This window comes from Hypanus sabinus, chromosome 11, assembly GCF_030144855.1.
Source record: "Hypanus sabinus isolate sHypSab1 chromosome 11, sHypSab1.hap1, whole genome shotgun sequence".
In the NCBI taxonomy this organism is placed as follows: domain Eukaryota; kingdom Metazoa; phylum Chordata; class Chondrichthyes; order Myliobatiformes; family Dasyatidae; genus Hypanus; species Hypanus sabinus.
In genome coordinates this window covers 69225709-69251217 of record NC_082716.1, presented here as the reverse complement: position 1 = coordinate 69251217, position 25509 = coordinate 69225709, and the positions used below count along the sequence as shown (strand labels likewise).

Below are 25509 nucleotides of genomic sequence, written 5' to 3'. Positions count from 1 at the left end.
AGAACAATTCCTGCTGTTCAGAGGTGTAGGTCATGGTGGGCGTGTAGACCCTGGTCAGAGTCAGATGAGTCTTGGCTTTCAATGGCTGCCATCGTTGATGCCTCTGGGGAAGGACTCCAGGCTCCTGACAATTGTGATCCAAGAGACAAAGCCAACTCCGGCTTCTCTAGCCTCATCCTTTCCCTTGCCAATCCAGAAAAACGTGATGGGGCCCTACTTCTGTGATTTCAATAGTTTAGGCCAGATGTGTCTCACTGAGTGTGGCAATGTCGATATTGTACTTCTGAAGCACGTGTCCTACAAGTGCAATTTGCCTCTCTGGTCTGTTATTGCTCTTGCCCATGAGTGTCCTGGCATTCCAGGCTCCAACACAGTGTTTGCTCAGCTCTCTGATGGTCCTTCTTTCTTTTTGAGGTAGTTTGATCACAGAATAGATGTCCAGTCAGCTGTGGTATGATGACAGGATAAGGAGAGGCAAGCTCTCTTTAGGTCACCTGTTGCAGACCCTTTCCCGTGAGGGGGGAGCAGTGCAGTCCTTGAAGAGGGTTGCTCCGTCACCGAGGTGGCTGCCAAACACTGCCCTTGCCTCGTGAGAAGAAAGCGATATCCTACCTAGCAGCCTGAGAGCAGGTCCGTGACTAGTGGCACCCAGCACAATCTTGTGCCTGTAGCTGTCACCCTTCACCCATCGCCCCAGTTGGTTGTGGAGGTTCCAAGAATCCAAGATGGCAGCATGACGCAGATTGCAGCAGCTGCTCCGGATCTGATTATCTGTTACTTGTGAAGCAGGGTGCCGTGCGCAATCATAATTGGATGAAAAATGAACGTGGGAGCACGGAGGAACATCTAGAAATCTCCAGGAAGACCCTCTTTGTTGCTGCTGCTGCTGCTGTGAGGTCCGGGACTCTGCTGGGAAGAACAGGCCCCCAGTCCTCGGGGTCGCATTGTTGATGGCCATTGGCGGGGGGCGTCTTAATACGCTCGACAAAGGATGGTGCTCAGAGAAGCTGTGCCGGAGGGGATGGTCGGAGGCTCGGAGGTTCAACGGACTCGGAGTCCGCTGTGGTCGAAGCACTTTCACTGTGTGCTGTGTCTGCGAGGCGGGTTCAACGGAGCTTTCATTGTGTGCTGCATCTGAGAGGCTGAGTCGGGCGGCACCATGGAAGTCCATTGCGGGGTATTCCCTTCTGCCGCCTGCGTGGGATGATGAGTCTGTCGGGACCCTGGGGACTTGTGGAAAGTGTGTGGTGATTTCTTTTGAACTTATAGTCTTTTAACATCTTTGGACTGTTTTTACTGTGCCTATGGTCTGTTTTTTTATCAATTATGCTATTGTTTGCTCTGTTGTAACTGCAAGTTGTGACTATGTGGTTTTGTGCAAGTCTTGTAGCTTTAGTTTTTGGTCTTGTTTTGTCTGGTGGGTTTGGAGCTTCTTTCCGGGGAACGCGCTAAGATGGTAGTGCGATATTAATACGCAGCAGCCTCTCTGGACTCTGGATTGGGGATTGCCAAACGTTATGTGGATTTTCTGGTGTAGTCTGTTTTGTCATGTGCTTTTGTGATATTCTGGGGGAACATTGTCTCATTTTTTAACTGCTTTGCATTTGTGGTTTCTAAATGACAATAAACTCAATCTGAATCGAATCTGAGATTGGCATCACAGAATCTGGGCAGGAGATGTTTGAAGACCATGAGTTGCCCAAGCATCATGATCCTCTTGGTCCAGATGTTGGTGTCAAAAAGGACGCCACGCATAATGTTTTGACGACGGCTGAATCAACATCAGATTGCCCTAGGGGCTCCGACTCCGGATTTCTTCTGGGTTTACTCCCGAAGCCTTTCCCATGAGTATAGGAAAGGTATGGCTGCAAGGCAGCGGAGGTTTTAAATCAGAGTTTTCCTTCTCCTAGGTGTGCTTCCCAGGCTAAAAAGCCCCACCTGCCTGAAGCAATTGATTTTAAAGCGCCAGTGACCCATCTTCGCCTCATCTCCTGTCCATGTAAACAGTTCTGCCACATGAAGGCCAGGGTATGAAATTGGTTATCAGAGAACACACACAAAATGCTGGTGGAACACAGTAGGCCAGGCAGCATCTATAGGAAGAAGCACTGTCGACGTTTCTCGGCCTGAAATATCGACAGTGCTTCTTCCTGTAGATGCTGCCTGGCCTGCTGTGTTCCACCAGCATTTTGTGTGTGTTGCTTGAATTTCCAGTATCTGCAGATTTCTTCGTGTTTGGTTATCAGAGGCTCATTTGAGACACATGCATTTGGGAGCACTTTATCGAATGTTGGAGCTTATCCCTACTACCACCCTGGCTATGATACACACACACATATATAATTTATTAATGAATAATTTATTTGTTTATTATGAGGTCTATAAATGATACATACAAAAGTCATAGGGAGAGAGTAAGAAAGTGGTATCAAGATACAGAATCAGCTGTTGTCTTTTTGAAAGGCAGAAAATGCACAAAGGGCTAAATTTTCCACTTCTATTTCTCTAGCTTTATTTTGTTCTAAAGCAGAGCAGGGATATCTTCCAAGAAAGAGGCACCATCAGTGGTTATCTTTGATGTAGTTTCTCCAAGGTCTCTCACATGCAAGGGATCCTCCACAGATTTATAGGTCGTTTCATAAGTTTTGTTTTTCTAACCATCTCTGCCCTTTGTGCCTCTATTTATAGAGTATACAAACAAAGAACCATTATCAATCATTGGTCAGAACTTGAATGGATATTGTGTCCATTTCTGGGCACAACGTTGTTAAGGAATGTAAGGGTGGAGAGGCTTTGTGCTGAAATGTTTCTGAGGGTAGAGGACTGGAGTTCTTTTGGGAGATGGGAACAACTGGAATCGCACTCCTTAAAAACAGAAGAGTTTATATGATCTGAGAGGAGTGTTCAGAGCTGAGAGGGGTTATGAAATGTTCAAGAAGTTATTTCCATATCATAGTGACTTCAGAACCAAAATTTAAGATGGCTGGACATAGAGAGTAAGTAGAAAGAGTAAATGTTGGTGGTCTCTAATGTATTGCCTAAAATATTGCAGAAGCAGATTCTGTTATAACTTACAAATGAGAACTGGGTAAATACTTAAAAATAAAAAAATAAACTGGCTGACTATAGAGAAGGGAGGAAATGGAAGCAGCTGTAATTTGGTGAGAGTGACCAAGTTGACAGAACTTTGTGCTAAATGCAAGTACCAGTAGGAATTTCTGATGCGTACAAGTCTTCGTACGTTAAAGATGTCAGAAGAGATAATGCAGCAGATCAATCTGTGCAAGACCATATACTCCTTGATTGTGACTCAAGGTAGCTGTACTCTTGTTTGATGGTAAAGTCTGAACGCTTTCAATGTGTCAAGATGGTCAGCTGTGGTTCATTGGTGGCATTCTGCTATGGGTTAACCATATTTATTTATTCAGGCACACGGTCTTATCTGGCCTTTCATTGCAACGCTGACGCAGTGTGCTCCACTGCCTGAGATGCCATCATCTGACTGGGCTGTTACATAGAAGCCCTGCCAACTTTCTCAAATGAGCATAAAAAGTATCCTTCTGCATCTGATAGTTGTACTCAAATTAGAATGAAAATATTGTTTTGACACGGATGAAAGACATTTATGCTACTAAGTTTGTGCCAACCCCGAGTATGAAAACCTTTTCAAAAGAAGACTGTCAACCACCCAATGTGAAGGAAAAAATTCAAATTGTGCAAACAGCAGAAGAAAGCAAATAACATTCAAAACTGAAATTCAGAAAAGAGAGTCCACAGCCATAGCTGACCCAGGAGCCCATTAGTTGCAGGCCACAGTTCAGCACCGAGATGAGTAAACCTCATGAGCAATGAGTCGAACACTGGCTTGTCCCTTGCCTCCAGCCCCAATGTACTAGCCTTTGTAATAATATGTCAAGTGGTTCTCTACCATTGTATGAATTCCCTTCTTACCCTCTGCACTTGATGGAAGCTTCATACTCTGTTAGTGGAACTCTTGTTCTGTGAGAATCTCACATTCTGACTCCACGATAGTAATTCAGCTTCTTGCTAATGGCCAGCCTAACTGTGAAACTCATTGGCAATTTATCATTAGTAACTTAAGGCTGAGAAATTCTAACAGCAAAACTTCAATCAATCTGGTAACAGATATCTTGCTCGTAAATTTCCTGTTGGTAGGTACTGACCTCCATAGAAACTGAAACCTTCACTCTGCTTAAACCTCAGATAACAAAAAAATATTCACTCACAAATTGCATTTACCTTTTGGGATCTGTAATCTCAACTAAGTCAAAATAACATTTAAAAAATCCTTGGGTGATTTGCAGACCTGTTGATCTATATTCAAAGCTACATGTGTAAGTTGTGCTATGATCTGAAGTAAAGTTTACCTAATTTTAGATGAATGCATGTGCAGTACCATTTGAGAGTTGTTAAACCGAAAGATGGAAACTGGCATCAACTCTGCTGCTATTATGGGATGTGTGTTTTTCATCATTTTTGCCGATGCTTTATTCAAACATTTGGGGCAGTTGAAACAAACCTAATTTGCAACCTGCCAGGAAATAGTACCAAAATTAATCCCATGAGTCACTGTTTCTTAGTTTTCTTTAACTGACGCCAACAGCTGCTGAATTGAATATTGGGGATTACTCAGAAAATTTTGGTGGGGAATATGATGAAATCTCACAAATTGAACAACAAGAATTTAGTTTTCCTGCCCATTCTTGTGCATTCCTTATTTGGTTTTCTCCATTTCTCTGTACATTTTTAATACTCCAGTGTCTTCACCACTGTCATACCATTGAGCAGAGCAACCAAAATCTGTTCTGCATGCATGTTTTGAAACCTATGTTCAGCATTCTGAAGACAAAATATACTTTTGCAAGACTGTCATTTTTAATAGAGTATTGTCTTGAAGGATAAGTAAAACTAAGCTACTTTTCCGAGTATACTTCTGTAATTATTTTTACCTTTATTATGGTAAACTACAAAATAAATTTAAGCTGTACATTTTGGAAATAGAGTGAAGATCCTTGCTGGAGCTTCAGTTTTCTTTCTTAGTAATTGCAGTTTTTATCTTTATTGTTTTAATGGGTATCCACATACACAAATATCACTTCATTAAAAGGCTATAACACAGAAAATTGAGAATTCTTGTTTAGTTTTCCTGGGTTTGAGTGTTTATAATAAATTTCTGTTGCAACAGATATTCTAATGACTAAATCTTTTAAACAAGCAATAAGGTGCACAGTTTAAGAACAATAAGAGTCCTGAAGAAGAGTCTTGGCCTGAAATGCTGACTGTTTATTAATTTCCATGGATACTGTCTGACCTGCCGAATTCCTCCAGCATTTTGTATGTGTTGCGTTGGATTTCTAGCATCTGCAGTCCTTCTCGCATTAAAGATAAGATTGTGACTTTTTTACTGCTCACTTTACTTCACAAAGGTATACTTTATGTGCAGAAAATACTGTACTAACGGTCTGTGTTTTTACTGTTAGTCTCCCACTATTGAGTTCTAGTTCTTGATACAAGTTTATCTGAAGTACAGCGTAGATACTGGATTGATACCAATCCTGAGGGGAATATTGGGAAACAATTTAAGAGTTATACCAATTTATGCTGCCCAGATTTGGACTAATCTCTCTGCATTCTAAATGAATGCTAGTGTGATTCTGTTTTTCCTAGTCTTATTGAAGATTGCTTTGACCTTTTATCTTTCTGTGGCTTTACTGAAAATTTATTGACATTTTGCCAGAGTTCCTGCTTGGAATAAAGATATATATTTGAATACTAAATACTTTATATTGAATATTGAAATTAAAATACTTTATGGAGGTTGTCTCTGAAATTGAATTATGCACAAAGAAAACAGAGTTGTAATGACATGGGGAAAAGTTGAGAATCAGGTTCACTAACTTGCTCTTTTGAATGGCCACGAACTGACCTACCTGATGGACTGTATGTTTTTATTTGGTGTTCTACTATGCAATGATTGTATTTTGTGAGCCAGCTTAGAGTTACTTTTCTGATTCGTACAACATAGGAAACCGGTAGTGTCACTGTAAACCACACATTAAAATCCAGCCTAAAATTTGTTTATTGGCTATTAGTTTGTTCTTAAGCTTAGATTTCAGCCAAATAAGAGCAAAACTAATAACTTTTGAAATGTAATTGATAAGAGTTGGATAAAAATTTTTTGACAAAATTAGTGAAATCAAGAGGTAACTTGCCCATTTCTGGAGATCTATGCTTGTCTATCAATGGCAGCCTATTCAGCATTAAAAAAACAGCCCACTGTTTTTCCTAAGCTACTTCCTGTCAAAAGTGTAACTTGGCTATGTTTCAAAGCAGGAACTGTCTATAGCTTGTTCTCAGGTAGAACCCGTTTTTTACTTGAGAGAAGGTAGTGTTACTGAAACTCCACCAATGCCAGGATATTTGCCGTTACGTAGTGCTGATATTTATTTTAGCTTTAAGTTAACCTTGCAAGTCTGAAGCAGAGGGAGCCCACATTCTGCTCCCTGAATTGCTGCAGGTATGGATATAAACCTGCTGTTGACTTTACTAAAGCTTTATAACCATTTGTTCACAGGATGTCATTTTTGCTGGCCATGCCACCATTTATCCTCCTTCATGGATTGACTGCAAAATTTATTGGCATGCTAGGCTCCTTCACAGGGAATCTGTCAACCACATTGGGGAACTCTTCATTACTGAGATTTATCCAGATTTAGTTCATTAATTGAACCTAAGTTCCCTGGTTGCTACATCTTTGTTTTTGATCTGTTCTGGTACTGTATCTATAGTGTGTCACAGTGTGTATTCTGAACTTAAAGGAAAAAGTTAGTAGGATAAGTATTGACATAGTTATCAGTTTGGCCCATTTGCGACTTTCGGAATTAAGGATGCAGGAAGTCGCCATTTTTTGCCTTTTTCACCATTTTTGTTTAAAATACATTTTTTTGAATAGTTGTATGCATACATCAATGGTAATGTTACTAATGTTGCTACAAGCTCCTGTGGTAGGCACATTAAGCGTGCATTGTGTGACGGGGACTGGGAGTACAGATAGATCATAAAAGCTTAAGAAATATGAAAGGGAGTGTGCCATTTGGCACTTCCTTCACAACCATTCATCAAGACCATGGCTGATCGCTTACCACAGCTCTGTTTTGCTTTACTCTCCTCATCGCTTCAATAACTCTTAACTTGCTGAAATCTGTCAATTCCTGTTTCAAATAAATAACTCGATGACTGAGCCTGAGGATAGAGAATTTCAAAGATTCACTACTTGGAGAAGAAATTACTCAGCTGAGTTTGGTAGGTTTCTGCATTTTCTTATTGAAATACTCTTGTTGTTACCTACTGATATGGTTCTCCTTCTAAAACTTATTGTATGACATACGTATGTTATTATCATGTCCCGACAATGAAGCTTTAACAGCAGTTACTATTTATCTTAATTCTGTCTGGTTTTAGTGCCTTTGCTTCCTGCCTTTATACTTATAGAAAGTAATAACCAACTGCATCAATTGTCAGAGAGTTGAAAGTTTCTCCTACCTTTTCATGTGGAAGTCTTAATACAGCAAGTCTTCAAAGGCCTCATCAATCGTTTAGGCCTTAGCCATAGATTCTCTAACCTACAGTTTCTTCTTCCTTATCTGTTCCCCTTACTGTCTTTTAAACCTCAGCTGAATCATCTTAACTTTAATTCAGAATCAGAATTGGGTTTAATATCACTGGCATATGTCATTAAATTTATAATTTATTCCTATTGGAACCTCTGTATAATCTCCAATGCAATCCATGGACTCCACTATCTCTCTGGTATATGTATGCATTCCCTTCAAAGTCATAACATCCTATCAGAGATCTGTTGTCCAAAACTGAATACAAGGAAGGGAGAGGACTTTCAAAGTAAGGAAGTATTTTGAGGACATAAAATCTAAGGCCCTACCTGCCATCCTACTAAATCTTCACTAGTAATACAATTCTGACAATATTTTGCTCTCAGCAGATTTTTGATTTTCTGTTTCTAACTCAACTTGAATGATTTAATACAATAGAGAAAAAATTAATCCTAGAAACAAGTTATTTTTCTCTGATCTCCCTTGTACTGACATAAAGCAATCATAAAGATCCAGCAGTGACTGCAGATGCTGGAGAAATGTAATGAGTCAAGCAACATCTATGGAAGAAAATGAATAGTCGACATATTGGACCGTGGCTCTTCATCAGGAAACTAGTGGGGGCAGAAGCTAGTACAGAAGAATAGAGAGAGGGGAGGAGCAGGAGCTAGGTGAATCCAGGTGAGAGGAGAGATGGGGAGGGAGAGAGTAATGTGAGAAGCTGGGAGGTGATAGATGGAGGAAGGCAAAGGGATGAAGAAGAAAAAATGTGGTAAGAGACACCAGACTATGGAATTATTTTGAAACCACTTCTGAGCAAAAGCTGCTGCTCAATATTTTCTGGGTTGATTTTGAAGGAGCAATGTAATGCTTAGCCAACTTGTAATTTCAATAACTTAAAAATTAAAATTAAGATGAAATGAAATTGCAATGAATGGTCTGTCAAGACATTGTTTTCCATTTTATTCACAGTTAATCCCCATCTACATGGCAACTCATGCACCGCTCTCTTCCCCTCCTTTAATCACCTGATTGTAGCGCCTCATTTCCTAGCGTATCCGAACCGACTCACAATTAGATAGCCTACGGGGGTTTGCGAGCACAGAGCTTTGGAGCCTCTTCGCCATGGGGGGCCGGTTGACAGAGGCTTAAAAGTGAGGCTGAAGTTTTCGAATAAAGTTTTTTCCTTCGACTGCAGTACCGACTCCGTGTCGTAATTTTAGCGCTGCTTGTAGCACACCGCTACAATTGGTGACCCCGACGGTCCAAACGATTTTTGGACCAGAAATGACCGACGCCGCCTCTGTTCATGCGGTTTCGTTGAAACTGCCGGGTTTCTGGACACAGCGCCCGGACCTATGGTTCCAGCAAGCCGAAGCCCAATTCCACGTTCGCCGGATCACCTCAGAAGACACCCGCTACTACTACGTGGTGGGCTCCCTCGACCAGGACACAGCTGCCCAGGTCGCGGAGTTCGTGCAGTCGCCCCCGGCAGACGGCAAGTACACGGAATTCAAAGCCCTGCTCCTCAGGACTTTCGGACTCTCACGGCGCGAGCGGGCTGCCCGTTTACTGCACCTGGATGGCTTGGGCGCCAGACCTCCATCGGCTTTAATGAATGAGATGTTGTCTCTGGCCGAGGGACACACAGGCCTCATGTTTGAGCAGGCATTCCTGGAGCAGCTGCCCGAGGACATACGCCTGCTGCTGTCCGACGCGGATTTCAGTGACCCCCGGAAGGTGGCAGCCCGGGCGGACTTGCTGTGGAACGCCAAAAAGGTGAGCGGGGCGTCCATCGCACAGATCTCCCAGCCACGCTCCCGGCAGCAAACCAGTCCAGGCCCGGCCGCAGAGCCCACTAACCCCCGGCCCAATGACCACTGGTGCTTCTACCACCAGCGGTGGGGCGCAGAAGCCCGCCGTTGCCGCCCGCCCTGCAAGTTCCCGGGAAACGCCAGGGCCAGCCGCCGCTGATGGCTACGGCGGCTGGCCATCGGGATAGCCTCCTGTATGTGTGGGATAGAAGGTCGGGACGCCGGTTTTTGGTCGATACTGGGGCTGAGATCAGCGTTTTACCTCCGACGAGTTACGACACCCGCAGCAGGGCACCGGGTCCCCCCCTGAGGGCCGTGAATGGCAGCACAGTAAGGACCTATGGCACCCGTCAGGTGCAGCTACTGTTCGGCCCCAGCCAGTTCACGTGGGACTTCACACTGGCCGCCGTAGCCCAACCGCTTCTGGGTGCGGATTTTTTGCGAGCTCACAGCCTGTTGGTTGACCTGCCCAGGAAGAGACTGGTACACGCCGAGACCTTTCAGACGTTCTCCCTGGGCGCGGCCCAGTTGCCAGCCCCTCACCTCGGCTCCATCACGCTGTCCGACAACGATTTCACCAGGGTCCTGGCGGAGTTCCCATCGGTTCTGGCACCGCAGTTCACAGCAGCCATGCCCAGGCACGGCGTACAGCACCACATCCCGACACAGGGACCACCCCTCCATGCCCGTGCTCGGCGGCTTCCCCCGGACAAGCTCCGACTGGCGAAGGAGGAGTTCCAGAGAATGGAGGAATTGGGGATCGTCCGGCGGTCCGACAGCCCCTGGGCTTCCCCCCTGCACATGGTGCCCAAAGCGACGGGGGGCTGGAGACCGTGCGGCGACTACCGCAGGCTGAACGAGGCTACCACACCGGACCGCTACCCTGTGCCGCACATTCAGGACTTTGCAGCAAACCTGCACGGCGCACGGATCTTCTCCAAGGTCGACCTTGTCCGAGGGTACCATCAAATCCCGATGCATCCTGACGACGTCCCCAAAACGGCTCTCATCACCCCGTTTGGCCTCTTCGAGTTCCTCCGCATGCCGTTCGGCCTGAAGAATGCCGCACAGACGTTCCAGCGGTTAATGGACGCGGTGGGACGGGACCTGGACTTCGCGTTCATCTATTTGGATGACATCCTCATAGCCAGCGGCAGTCGTCAGGAGCATCTGTCCCACCTCCGTCAACTCTGCGCCCGACTGAGTGAGTACGGTCTTACAATCAACCCTGCCAAATGCCAGTTCGGACTTGATACCATTGACTTCCTGGGCCACAGGATTACTAAAGACGGGGCAACCCCTCTGCCCGCTAAGGTAGATGCGGTCCGCCACTTCCCCCGACCCACCACGATCAAAGGCCTTCAGGAATTCGTAGGTATGGTCAATTTCTACCGCCGCTTCCTCCCTTCAGCTGCCCGGATCATGCGCCCCCTGTTCGCCCTGATGTCGGGTCCGAGCAAGGACATTACCTGGGACGAGGAGTCCGCCGCCGCTTTCGTTCAAACGAAGGAAGCTTTGGCTGACGCCGCAATGCTAGTACATCCCAGAATGGACACCCCTACCGCCCTCACAGTGGATGCATCAAACACGGCAGTCGGTGGGGTGCTGGAGCAGCTCATCGCAGGTCGCTGGCAACCCCTGGCGTTTTTCAGCAAACACCTGCGGCCACCCGAGCTCAAGTACAGTGCTTTTGACCGGGAACTGTTGGCGCTCTACCTGGCAATCCGGCATTTCAGGTACTTCCTAGAAGGTCGGCCCTTCACCGCGTTCACGGACCACAAACCGCTTACCTTTGCGTTTACGAAAGCATCCGACCCCTGGTCATCCCGCCAGCAACGCCACCTGTCCTACATCTCTGAATACACAACGGATGTCCGGCACGTCTCGGGTAAGGACAATGTCGTGGCGGATGCGCTCTCTCGCCCTACCGTTCATGCCCTTTCCCAAGGGGTAGACTTTGAGGCACTGGCAGAGGCACAGCAGGTAGATGAGGAGATTCTGAGTTACAGGACTGCAGTCTCTGGTTTGCAGCTCCAGGACTTCCCCGTGGGCCCAGGTGAGAGGACCCTACTCTGTGACGTCGCCACCGGCCAGCCCCGTCCGGTCGTCCCCGCAGCCTGGCGGCGACGTGTTTTCGACTCCATTCATAACTTGGCGCATCCCTCCATCCGGACGACTGTCCGGCTGGTTTCCAGCAGGTTCGTTTGGCACGGTCTCCGCAAACAGGTCAGTGAATGGGCCAGAACGTGCATGCACTGCCAGACGGCCAAGGTTCAGCGGCACACCAAAGCCCCACCGCAGCAGTTCCATCCCGCCCACCGGCGTTTCAACCACATTCATGTGGATATCGTGAGCCCCCTGCCAGTGTCGCGCGGAGCGCGTTACCTCCTGACTATCGTGGACCGGTTCACAAGATGGCCAGAGGCGGTCCCGCTCACCGACACCACCTCCGAATCTTGCGCCCGAGCCCTGCTCGCCACCTGGATATCCCGCTTTGGTGTACCAGCCCACATTACCTCCGACAGAGGCGCCCAGTTCACCTCCAGCCTGTGGTCAGCTATGGCCAGCCTTTTGGGGACTCAGCTGCACCATACCACTGCCTACCACCCACAGTCGAACGGGCTAGTGGAGCGTTTCCACCGTCACCTGAAGTCGGCCCTCATGGCCCGCCTGCGAGGAGCCAACTGGGCGGACGAGCTTCCCTGGGTCCTTCTCGGCATCCGCACAGCACCCAAGGACGACCTGCACGCCTCGTCGGCCGAGTTGGTATACGGCGCGCCCCTGGCCGTCCCCGGGGAGTTCCTACCAGCCCCGAGGGGGCAAGAGGAAGAACCCGCTGCAGTCCTGGGCAGACTTCGCAAGAAGCTCGGTAACCTGGCCCCCATACCCACTTCACAGCATGGGCGGCACCCGACCTGCGTACCCAAAGACCTACGGAACTGTAAGTTTGTGTTTGTGCGAAGGGGCGGGCATCGGCCACCGCTGCAGCGGCCATACGAGGGGCCGTTTACGGTGCTCCGGAACAACGGGTCCACGTTCGTGCTGGACGTTGGGGGGAAGGAGGAGGTTTTCACGGTGGACCGCCTCAAGCCGGCCCATGTGGACCTGGCGCAACCGGCCGAGTTTCTGGCGCCTCGGCGCAGAGGCCGACCCAAGCAGGTTCTGGCCCAGGCTGTGGACATTGGGGGGTGTATCACCGGTTCTGGGGGGGGGTTATGTAGCGCCTCATTTCCTAGCGTATCCGAACCGACTCACAATTAGATAGTCTACGGGGGTTTGCGAGCACAGAGCTTTGGAGCCTCTTCGCCATGGGGGGCCGGTTGACAGAGGCTTAAAAGTGAGGCTGAAGTTTTCGAATAAAGTTTTTTCCTTCGACTGCAGTACCGACTCCGTGTCGTAATTTTAGCGCTGCTTGTAGCACACCGCTACATGATTAAATTTTGAGCTCTGCTCAAGACACCATTAGCTTTAATGATTTCCAAACTATTTAAATACAAGGTGCGATTTGGGACATGGCTATCAAGGTATACCCCTCCTGCTCTTTTATTAGGCAATGCAAAAGGATCTTTTTACTTTTGGTAAATGGGTCATCAAATTGAGGTCACAAATGTGAGACGTTACATACAATTGTGAAGAGATTTGAACCCATAATGGTCAGATTTAGAAGCAAGAGTGTTACCAGTTGAGCTGAAATAGCATCTTTACTGTTACCTTAGCTTACTAACTTCCCCCTGAGGATGGCAAAAAATAGTATATTGAATAAATTCACCATTTATTGTGATTCTGCAAGAAGAATACAGGAATAGATGTAGTCTGTTCCACCTTTCTTTCAGTTTGGCTAATTGAATCGTATCTTGAAGTTCGCCAGACAAAAATTTCAATTGACACAGCCTGAGCAATTTTTGCTGTGGTGATTTGGATCTAATTTTATACTGCTTTTTGTGTGAAGGATTGCTTATCTCTAATTCTATGATTATGTTTCCTTGCTCAAGATTTCACCAATATAATTGTTTCTCCCTATCTAGAAAAATCAGCTCCTTGAAGTACTTGACAGGTCTTGAGACTGCAGTCCTGGAGCGAGCAAAGGTCAACGTTACATCAAGGCTTGCAGCATAGTTGTCCTTCATATGTCCAGCCGAGAAAGGGAAAACTTGTTCAAGTTCAAGTTTGTTATTGTAGGCATACATACCCAGGGCAAAAGTGCCATGAAAATTCACTTTTTGCAGCAGCAACACGGTACTTTATAATGATTAGATTATTTTTAAAGAAAGACATTACAAAGATCAATTACATAAATAAACATAAAAACTTATGCAATACAATAAACAAAAATAACATAATTACATCAGTGCAAGTTGAGGGAAATATAGACCAAGATAGAATCAAGAGTTTTCAAGTCTGTTCAAGAACTTGATAGGAGTGGGAAAGAAGTTACTGTTGAACATTGAGGTGTGGGTCTCCAGGTCACTGAACCTCCCGCTTGGTAGTAGCAATTAGAAGAGGGCATTGACAAGATGGTCAGCATCCTTGATGATGGATGTTGCCTTCCTTAGGCATTGTCTCTTGTAGATGTCCTCAGTGGTGGGGAACGTTGCACCTGAAATGGATCTGGTTGAGTCCACCACTCTCTGTAGCCTCTTATTTTCCTGTGTATCGTACCAAGCCGCGATGCAACCACTCAGCATGCTTTTCACAGTGCATCTGTGGAAGGTTGTCAGTCTTCAATGATGTGTCAAATCTCCCAAGAAAATGGAGGTTCTGATTTGTCTTCTTCATGGTTGCATCTATGTGTTGGACCTATGATAAATCCTCCAGAATGTGACACTCAGGAACTTGAAGCACTTCACCCTTTGCACCATAAGCACTTCAGTGAGGATTGATACAAGTTTACCTGACTTCCCCTTCCTGATGCCCAGTCAGCTCCTTATTTTTGCTGATTAGTGCAAGGTTATTGTTACAATACCATTCAACTAACTGACATATCTTAATCCTGTATGCTTTCCAGATGCTATTCCTATACATCTGTGATGAACAAGAAAAGCTAGATGCTAGATCAAGGTTCATCAAATTCATTTGTATGATTAGTGGCGTATGCAAAATTTCAACTTTTATTCTGGAACTTAACTTATTAAGTAGAATTAACAAGAAGGTTTGACTGAAGTGATGGTTAATTGAGCAATAACACATAGGCTATTTGTGAGAATGTTGTCCAGGGTATGCTTTTAACTATTTGCTGGCTGCTGTGTGCCATTAGCGTTGTATGTAGTGTTGCTTCCAAACAGGTAAAATTCATTAGAGTAAGTAAATGGCAGAATGAAAATACCAAGTGGTCTCTGGTTGTAAAAATGTTGAGAATTATTTCTGTCAGAAATACTTAGATCAGATTGCATCTGAAATATGTTGTCCTTTATTAAACAGTGATAAATAAATATGCAGTGATTAGTTGTAGAGATTTTGACCTGTGGCAAATTTGAGTCATATGCAGGGCTGCAGAATCTTCTCCCACCAGTGTATCAGCTCACTTTGTTTCTCTAGTGGCAGTAAATGGCCAGTGCAACAGATTTTACTTGCCTCCAGATTGGTCACCATGGAAATTACAAGATATATTTTCTTCATTGTTATTACAGATATAAAAATGTGAAACTTGGAGAGATTGGTGGGGGGGGGGGGCAAAGCATAATTTATATAAATATTTTTACAGCACAAGTTAATTTAAAAATAATACCAATGCACAGGTTCAATATGGTTGAGAAACTTACATTGTAGTTTTCCAACATTCTGTGTTAGTTTGTTCTCTTACAGAACAAAAACTAATTGAGAAAATTGTGGTGACTCCCTACATTTACTTGGGACACTGTGCTGCTTAATTGGGGTAGGGGATTGTTGCCAAACAGGTTCTAACTAGAATCAGCCACGTGCACTCGTGTGGCCATTATATGCTACACTGTGCTTGGAGTGAACAGTTTTTAAATAGCAATGTGTGTTGTGTCCAAAAAGCATTGATTTTTGTCACTGATAGTTGGTGTAAAATAAGCAATAAGACAATTCAGAGAAGTTTTATTCACCGCGGTTTCAAGTATTCTGGCTTGGAGATGCCAGAAATGGCCGGAAGTGAAGATGAAGAAGTTAGGAACTACAAAGAATTTGAAGGTATCGACAATCATCTTGAAGGTTACAACGAAAATGAAGATTTGGATGATGCAAAGAAAGTACTGTACGAAAGCAGTTCATCATCTGCACTGGGTGTCTGTTCTGATTTTCTTAATTTACAGTCAATTAGAAGAACATGGCAGCATACAATGGATGAATTCCTCCATCGATAACTATTAGGAACTATACACAGTTTTGTGATACTGTAGTGGTATTGTTAGTGTTCTGATTTGTTTTGTATGTCATTTAAATACATAATTTGTTACACCGTTTTTCGTTTTTGTACCTTTTTAACTATTTCCATGAAATTTCAGCTAATTGTAGCAACTGCTTAATTGGACCAAAATATACTGGTCCTGATGTGCCCTAATTAATTGGAATCCACTGTACTAACTTCAATTGAACTGCTTTTCACAGATCCCAGTTACATGAATATCAGTGACTTGAGACAATACCTCCCCTCAAGTTTTAGGCCATATTTTTACCAATACAGTCGGCCCTCCTTTGGGACCCGGGGGAGCTCCAAACCTTAATTAACCTGTCTCAATGCGGGTGGACTTTAGGACCTGGGGAAGCTCAGGACCCGCCGCCCACAGCTGCTGCTGAATCCGCAGTGTTTCTGTTCCCTTGACGGAAAACGATCACGATTGAAAATAAAGTGGAAATAATAAAGCGATCGGAAAGAGATGAAACACCATCGGTCATTGGAAAAGCGATAGGCTACAGTCGGTCAACGATCGGAACAATTTTAAAGGATAAAGTAAGAATAATGGAGCATGTGAAAGGCCCTGCCCCGATGAAAGCTACAAATATTACTAAGCAATGCAGTTGTTTAATTATTGAAATACATATGTTTCTTAAGTGTTTTATATGCATAGAAAGATAAAATATCTACCATATACTAAGACAAACATTTGACTAACTGAGGCTAAATAATACATACCAGATGTACCTGTTCCAACTTACATACAAATCCGTCTTAAAAGACTGCCTGGACTTTAAATCATCTCTAGATTTCTTATAATACCTAATACAATGTAAATGCTATGTAAATAGTTGTTATACTGTATTGTTTAGGGAATAATAACAATAAAAAAATGTCTGTATATGCTCAAACAAGTGCTGGAGAGAGAGCTTCTGGGTTTTCTGGATCCGTGGTTGGTTGAATCTGCACATGCAGAATCCATGGATAAGGAGGGCCGACTGTATATTACCAACAGTGTGAATTGTGTACTTTTTTGTATACTCAATTGTTTGAACCCAGGGAAGTCTTGATGTAATAAACCTTCACCACTGAAGCCAATTATCTAATTGTTCAGTTGGTGAAAATGTTGGTTACTGTTATTTCTTAGCATGCCATGGGTTGGCTCACTTGGAAGGCAAATTTTTGACAGAAACCTTATAATATTGTTCTAGCATAAAAACAAAAAAATACAACTGCAGATGCTGTGGATCAAAGAATACATACACAACGCTGGAAAAACTCAGCAGGTCAGGCAGCATCCGTGAGAAAAGAGTAGCCAATGTTTCGGGCTGAGACCCTTCATCAGGAAAGAGGGTCTCGGCCTGAAACGTTGGCTATTCTTTTCTCACAGATGCTGCTTGACCTGTTGATTTCTTCCAGCGTTGTGTACGTAATATTGTTCTAGCATCACTGCCTGTAGCATTCCTTAACTATAATAATTAATCCAGTTCATGAATTGATCTCCTTTTGATCATATACTATAGAGACTCAAATGCAGAATGATGAAAGAACAGAAAATCTGAATTGAAACTATTAATTAAATCGTTAATCATCATTTTGGCTTTAATAACACTATCTTCTATTTAGGTTGTTCTGATACCAGTTCAAAAACAAATCTACCTGTCAACATTGCAAAATAATTTGTTGCTTTTGAAACAGTATACCATTTACAATGTTCTCAAGAAGTACTTTCATACTTATATTTGGTGGCTAAGGTGTCACTCATACAATAGCCACAACAAATCTTGTAGGATGAATTTTTAATTCAATAAAAAGAGTTACCAGAGGTTTCAAAGTGTGTCTGTGTAAATCTAGCAGGTACTTATAAAGTTGAAACTGAACATGTCTTTGGCACAACGGTGACATTTCTTGCAGGTAACTTAGAATTGTTTCTTTTTTGCAGTCTGCCCATTTGGCCATGATTGACACACTGATGATGGCTTACACTGTAGAAATGATCAGCATTGAGAAAGTGGTCTCCTGTGTCCAGCAGTTCACCAACTTCTTCCCAGCCACAGAACTTCCATATGACATTGAAGATGCCATTGTCTGCTGGATAAATAAGGTAAAATGTCACAAATCTGATTAAATAGCAATGGAAAATGTGATAACTGTAAAAAGTTTGGAAATGTAATGAACGATATGAGTTGTCAACAGCTGGCTATGCCATAGCTTACAGCAGTGTACAAACAGCATACAAATCTACACTTACACTTGTATCTCAATTTCCTTCTCACTTCATGAATTCCTTTCTCTCTGTTCTTGTGCCCCCACTTCCGTTATCTTTCTCCATTGTTCTCTAAATGTATTTCTTTCCTTTCTTCCATCCCCAGTGTTAGTGTGTACCAAATTTTTGTTGAGACACCTAGAACTCTGGCACCAAGGTGTGAAGTTCGTCAGATACTTTCTAAAACTGATTTATGAAATGAGGTGAGAATTGAGCTTGAAATTACCTTGTGTTGATTAGTTCACACAAAGAGTTCACAAATTTGGGTAGCAGTCTGCCGGAGAGTGTGAGGGGACAGAAGTGTGTATAATTGCTATTACTATAGAGAAGGTGCTTGGGAATCTGAAGGTAGAAAAGCCACCTGAACCAGTTGTATTTGACCCTGTATTCTGAAAGAGTTAGCTGAAGAGATCGTGGTGGCATTAAGTGGTGATTTTTATAGTATCACTGGATTCTGGAATTTTTAGCCTAATTGGCAAGATGTTGGAGTCCATTATTAAGGATGAGGGTACTTAGAGGCACACAATTAAACAGGATGAAGTCAACATGGTTTACTTAAAGGGCAATCTTGACTGACAAAGTTCAAAGTTGTTGAAATTCTTTGAGGAAATAACAGACAGGATTGACAAAGGAGAGTCAGTGAATGTTGCTTTCTTGGATTTTCAGAAGGCCATTGACAAGGTGCCATGCATGAAGCTGCTAAACAAGATAAGAGCAAATGGCATTACAGGAAAGGTACAAGTGTGGATAGAACATTGGCAGAAGGCAAAGAGTGGGAATAAAGAGGACCTATTCTGGTTGGCTGACAGCGACTAGTAGTGTTCTGCAGGGGTTGGTGTGGGTCTGCTACTTTTCACGTTATATGTTAATGTTCTGGATAAAGGAATTGGGAGCTTTGTGACCTAGTTTGTGGATGGTACAAAGTTAGGTGGAGGGGCATGTAATGTTGAGAAAGCAGGAAGTCTGCAGAAGTTATGAACTGGTTACGAGAATGGGCAAAGTACTGGCAGATTGAATACTGTGTAGGGATGTGTGATGGTCATGCACTTTGATAGAATAAAGCTTTAAATTACTTTCTAAATGGGGAGCAAGTTCAGAAATCAGAGGTGCAAAGGAACTTGGGAGTCCTTGTGCAGGATTTCCTAAAGATTAACATGATGGTTGAGTCAGTGGTAAGGAAGAAAAATGCAATGTTAGCATTCATTTTGAAAGGACTAGTATATAAAAGCAAGGACGTAATGCTGAGATTTTATAAGGCATTGGTCAGACTACCTTTGGAGTGTTATGGGCAGTTTTGGGCCTTGTATCTAAGAAAGAATGTGCTGGCATTGAACCGGGTCCAGAGGCGTTTCTCAAGTATGATCCCAAGAATGAAAGGGTTTACATATGAGGAGAACTTGGAGGCTCTAGACCTGTACACTCTGCAATTTAAAAGAATGAGATCTCATTGCAACTTGCCAGATATTGAAAAACCTAAATAGAATGGACATGGAGAGTGTAGGACCAGAGGTCACAGCCTCAGAATAGAAGGACATCTTTTTAGAACAGAGATGAAGAGGAATTTCTTTAGCTAGAGGGTGTTGCATATGTGAAATTTATTATCACAGACGGCTGTGGAGGCCACGTGATCGGTATATGTAAAACAGAGTTTGATAGGTTCTTGTTTAGTAAGAGCATCAAAGGTTATGGAGATAAGGCAGGGTAATGAGGTTGAGAGGGAGATTAAAATTAGCCAAGATTGAATAATGGAGCAGAGTCAATAGGCTAAGAGGCCTAATTCTGCTCCTATGTCTTTGACTTATGAACAGACCTGTGTTTGTGACACAATGTCCTCATCCAAATTAATGATATCAATTGTGAATAACTGATTTGTGCAGCACCTTATAATTACATCTTCCCATCCCAAAACGACCCTACTTTGATTTCTGTCTGCTAACCGATCCTCAGTCCATGCCAGTATCACACAGTGTCCAGATAATGTTTTCTGTGATGCTTTAACCAAAGCCTTCTGAAAAGTCCAAAAGAGATCGTCTCCACTGGTTCTCCTTACCTGTTCTGCTAATAACAACCTCAAAAACTTGCGACAAATTATACATTTCCGATGCTACATGTTGTGTGTGTTGCTCAGGATTTCCAGCATCTGCGGAGTCTCCATGTAACAGATTTGCTCAAATTGATTTTTCTTCCAGAAGCACATATTGACTTTGCAGTCCTATTGTTACTTTCTGAGTGCTCCTTAATAATAGTTTCTAGCATTTTCTCTACTGCTGATGTCAGGTTAACTGTGGTCAATGTTTTCTTTCTCCTCCATTTCTATGATTAAATATGACTTCCAGTTTGTGAGGATCATTCTAGAATATTCAGAAATTTGGAAGTCTTCTCAGTACTATTAATTTATCCCAAACAATTTTTTTGATTTACAGTTATCTTTTTAAGCTGTTAATTGATTTTAGACTAGTTCTGTGCTTTTACCAGGAGGTCCTCTGTGTCTTCCATGAAAATAAATATAACATCTGTTTTAATTTCTCTGGATTATTATTATTATTATTATTATTATCATTATTCCCAATGTATTTTCCACTGTCTCTGTCTACAAATGTTCCATGTTAACTTTTGCCTTTTCTTGCCTTTGTACCTATCTATGGAGATTTTTTCTTGCTTACTTTGTGTTTCTCTATGCTTTTCTCTGACATTCTACTTTTCCTTTCCTTGTTTATGTCATGTTGAGTTCTACCATGCACACAGATCTCAGATTTAATGACAGTTCTAGTGCAGGACTGCACCATTTGTGTAATTGGTCCCTGGGTCGCATGAAATATTTCCATGTTTCGTGAAAGTAACATGTGTTCTTCATTCAGTATCTTTCAGAGATCCAGTTGATACAACAAAAGTTTAACGTAGTTGTAGTTCTTTCTAGCAATTATATCACTCTGTGAAAGGATCATAATGTTGTTCTGATTTGATACATCCAAGCTCAGTCCAAAATGGAAACCCAACAGACAGGGCTCTGAAAATCAAAGAAATCATAGCTTGCATGTAAAATATTTACATGTTCTCATTGTTTCTCTGATACTGCAGCCTTTTAACACGTTCTAGTCACGTTCTTTGTACTGTTCTTAACCTAAAATTCTCAGAACATAAGGCTGTTCTGTGTTCAGCTGAGCAGAGTTGAAAGCAGGTTTCAGACTCCTTTTTCCAAAAAAATTTGTAAGGGCACAATAGGCATTGTATAATTCACAACAGTATAAGTATTTTAATAATCATCAACTAAATACTGGTCATAATTATCGCCTTTTTAAATGCAGCTTTTCATAAATTGAGAGAGATGTTCTTGAGTTCCTCTGTGGTTATCTGTCTTTTAGTAGTAAGCAATCAGAGCTGTTTACATATTCTGCTGATAATCAGGTGAAATAATTAAAGGCCATTTGCTTAAGAATTTACTTTGAACTCAGAGTAAGAGAAAACATCTACTCTTGAGCTTAATGCAGGTTGATTTTATAAAGCAAAGAGCCTCAACAGTGAAATGATCAAGAATCTGTTTATTTTTCTCTTTGCTTCTCCTCCTGTTGCTTCAGCCCACTCTTTCTCCATTTGCTATCAACATTAATTCTGGCATTGGCCTGCTACAGTTGTACCTGAAGACAGGGCCTTTCTGAAGTTTAAGATCAGTATTCTGGTACAAAACCATAAGACACAGGAGCAGAATTAGGCCATTTGGTCCATTGAGTCTGCTCCACCATTCCATCGTGGTTGATTTATTATCTCTTTCAACCCCATTCTCCTGCCTTCTTCCCGTAACCTTTGACACCCTTTCTAGTCAAGAACCTTTCAACCTCTGCATTAAATATTCCCAATGACTTGGCCTCCCCAGCTGTCTGTGGCAAAAAAAAATCCACAGATTCACAGGCCCATTGGCCAAAGTAATTCCTCCTTATTTCTGTTCTATTGGGACGTCCTTGTATTCTGAGGCTGTGTCCTCTGGCATCACAGCTAACAGATACTGATGCACAGTGGGAACTTTGGAGACTGCACATATCAATTCAGATTAGAGCACCACTGAGCTGGAGATGAGGTCATGCCATAGCCTTTAGAGGACAAAGCAGCCTTCAACTAAAACTTATTTATAGTATTGTAAGACATAGAAGTGCATTGCAGCTTTTATATATCACTCTGATGGAACCAGTGCATTACAAAAGCACTTCCAGGGAGCACTTCCAAATAAAATTTGGCACAGTCATAGCGATATGGCAAGGCTGTAACTGCAGTCAGCAAAGAAGAGGGGTTTAAGGAGGAAAAGAGCTGAGGGCAGGGAGGGTCAACAATGGAATTCTAGAGATTGGTTCTTTGGCACCCAGTAGATGAATGACTAAGTCTGAGAAAACTCCAGAGGCCAGACCTCGCCCAAAGATTAATCGGCCGGAGGACATCGTAGAGACTATAAGGGCAAGGCCATGGAAGGACTTAAAAGGAGGATAAGAATCTCAAAATTCACGTGTGGTTCACTTGAAAGTGTTTACTGCATAATTATTTGAGGCTTGTATTGTCTTGCAGGACGTTTTCAACACTCGAGGTTCTTCACTCTGGCACAGACTTCAGAGGACCATCCATGTCATGTTATTCTTCTGCCCTTCTTTCATCTGTTGCATTTTTAACAATACTTTAACACTAATGATGAGACGGCTAGCAGCATTTGAAACATCAACATGCAGTTGTGCATTCTTGCTAAGTCATTTGAATAGATAGTCTGGACCTAATTTATTGATATTCATAAAGGAACTTACCTGGTATATATGCTGCACCGTGCTTTGAAATCTCAAACCTTCATTTCATATAGTAAATGAAACAGGAATATCAATACTTGCTGAACTTATTACCTTAAAGCTAAAGAAAATATCTAATTTCTTTTTAAAAACTGTAGCATCTGTGAATGATTGTAGAATTGTGATTTTAACTCCAACAAGTTACAACAGTGATAGCATTTTTGTTGCTAACAATCTCATCTACTTACTAAAGATCAGTCTTTATCATACTCCTTTGTTTGGTTGTAGACTATCCTGACTTATTATAACTTCTTGATTGTGTGGAGTCTTTTGTGCATGAACCTTAGTATGTGTTCAGATTTACTTTTAACACTAATCATGAATATCAATTTTAAGCTTAATTTTGATGACTTATCTAAAAATATATCTGACTCTAAGCTGTTTTATTGCTGAATTCTCTATATGTACAAGACACGCTTAAGTAAATGCAACTAGAATGTTCTTAAATTTACAAAAACAAAACATGCAATATACCTTTACACAAATATAATCAGGTAATATCAAGGGTTATTGATGCTTGAATGTTTAGAAACAGACTGGAAGAGATTATTGAAATTCAGTTAAGATATATGACACAAGAATAAATCATCTGCCTCCCCCTATGCAAGGAGAGACTTTTTTAATTTCAGGTCATAACTTGTTCAGAAGCATGACTTTTAAAAAAGAAGTGCTATTGTATATCAGCAGCATATTTAAAGAAATCTATCTTTTCCAAAGAAGGCATCCTAATCAGTTTCATTATCGTGACAAAGTTAGCTAATTAGACTTCCTGCTATGATTTGCAAAGAAAGTTAGCCAATAAAGAAATTAATTTAGTCTTTGTCATGAACTCAATTTGCTCAAGCTTCTTTACAATTGATTAAATTATTATGAAATGTACTCACTTCCACATGAAGGAAACTCAACAGCAATGTGTGGATTACAGGACAAACAAACTGTAGTGTAAAACTGTTAAGACAATTTAGTGATGTTGACCTGCTCTTCTTCAAAACTGTGCATAGGATATTTTCTGTGCATAGATGAAGTGCCAAGTGAGATCTAAGGCTCTGATTTCTAAAATATACATCAAAATTGAAGTAAAAGGTGAAAGAATAAAATGCAGCATTTATGTTTCTATAAATGTGAGGTGTTATCTACAACAACTGTACTCTGATTCTGCATTGCCTGTTAATTTACCTTGAAATCTTACCTGCCAGGAAACATGAACTTGTCAGATCCTGCAGTGTTTCTTATTCTCCTATAATGAAGCTAATTGCTGCAAAAATGTGCAGGTATTTTACATGAATTTAAAACCTAGAATTGAATCTTATACCTTCATATCAAAAGATAAGATAACCACCATTGGAGCCAAGCTCAAAGTTGCTGAGGTCCTAAACCTAAAACTTCAATGCTCTTTTAATTTTGTAGACTAACTTGAAGAAGCATCTATGAAGTAAATTTTCCAAAATAACGTGACTTAAGTCCAGATTGATAAAACAGGATTTGAGTTTTTAATACGTTTGACGGGGTAATTTCAATGTCAATAATTCAATTCAAATTTTAATTCAAAAATTCAATAATTACAATAACTGAATGAATGAATGAATAAATAAATAAATAAATTTGTGTTATTTGTATCTCCCCAATGCAGCTTCTAATTTAGAATTTGACACAAAAATACAGGCTTCTGAACAGCACACTTTGAATTTCAGAACTAATTACACCCTGTTCCCCCTTGCCTCATGAGCAGTAACTGTTGTGTTTTAAGTACACTTTTCAAGATAGTTATGCAACAAGCATTTTTGTCAAGACGAGAGGCTGCAGATGCTGGAATCTAGAGCAACAAAGAAAAAATGTTAGAGGAACTCACCAGGTTGAAGGAGAATCTGTAGAAGGAAAGGCATTTTCTATGATTCAGGTTGAAGCCCTGCCTTTCTCTCCGTAATCTTAGTTAATGGGTCAAAATTTCCCTAGGAGTTTCACAAAAATGAAGCTTGAATTACCTCATTCCATTTCCTGCTCGTTAATGAGCCCACAGGAGCAAACTGATAAAATAATTCAAGGGTCTGTAAAGGTAGTCTTCACATCAAATAGGCACATAAGGGATCTTGTCTTGAAGCTGAGGTAGGTTTTTTGAGGACAATTCAAGACTAATGAGGACACAGTCTAGGCAACTTTACCAGTTTCTAATCATTTTGGAGGATTCTGATTGCAGACATAAGGTGAATAAATAAATACAGACCATGATTTTGAGTATATTGGGAGAAAAGTGGAAGAGAATGTTGAGAAAATTGGTGAAACAGCAGAAATATTTCATGAGATCTGTGCTGCAGTCTTCTGTGAGGCAGACCAAATGGTATATAATTAATCACTATCTGATTATTAATTGGATATTTTTAGAAGTCAAAACATGGGTAGACCAGAGATATAACACTGATACACTGAAGCAGATACATTCTCTTGAGTTTATATATTTACAGTGCATTATTTGTCATGGCAGCATGAAAAAATGGCTCCTTTTCTTATGTGGACCCCTCCTCACCATTTCCCATCCCCTTTTCCCTCTTGTCACCTAATCTCCTTGCCCGCCCATCGCCTCCCTCTGGAGCTCCTCCCCCCTTTTCTTGCTTCCATGCCTTCTGTC

At 42.2% G+C, this 25509-nt stretch overlaps 1 protein-coding gene across 3 annotated transcripts in view; it reads left to right on the top strand.

The window, feature by feature from the left end:
- Window positions 1-25509, top strand: part of camsap2a (calmodulin regulated spectrin-associated protein family, member 2a) — a 169332-nt gene that overhangs the window by 66812 nt on the left and 77011 nt on the right. For all 3 annotated transcript variants that reach the window (XM_059984671.1, XM_059984670.1, XM_059984669.1), the window contains exon 3: window positions 17743-17904. In XM_059984671.1, the coding sequence (XP_059840654.1) occupies window positions 17743-17904 (162 nt within the window). The remainder of the gene's footprint in view (window positions 1-17742; window positions 17905-25509) is intronic.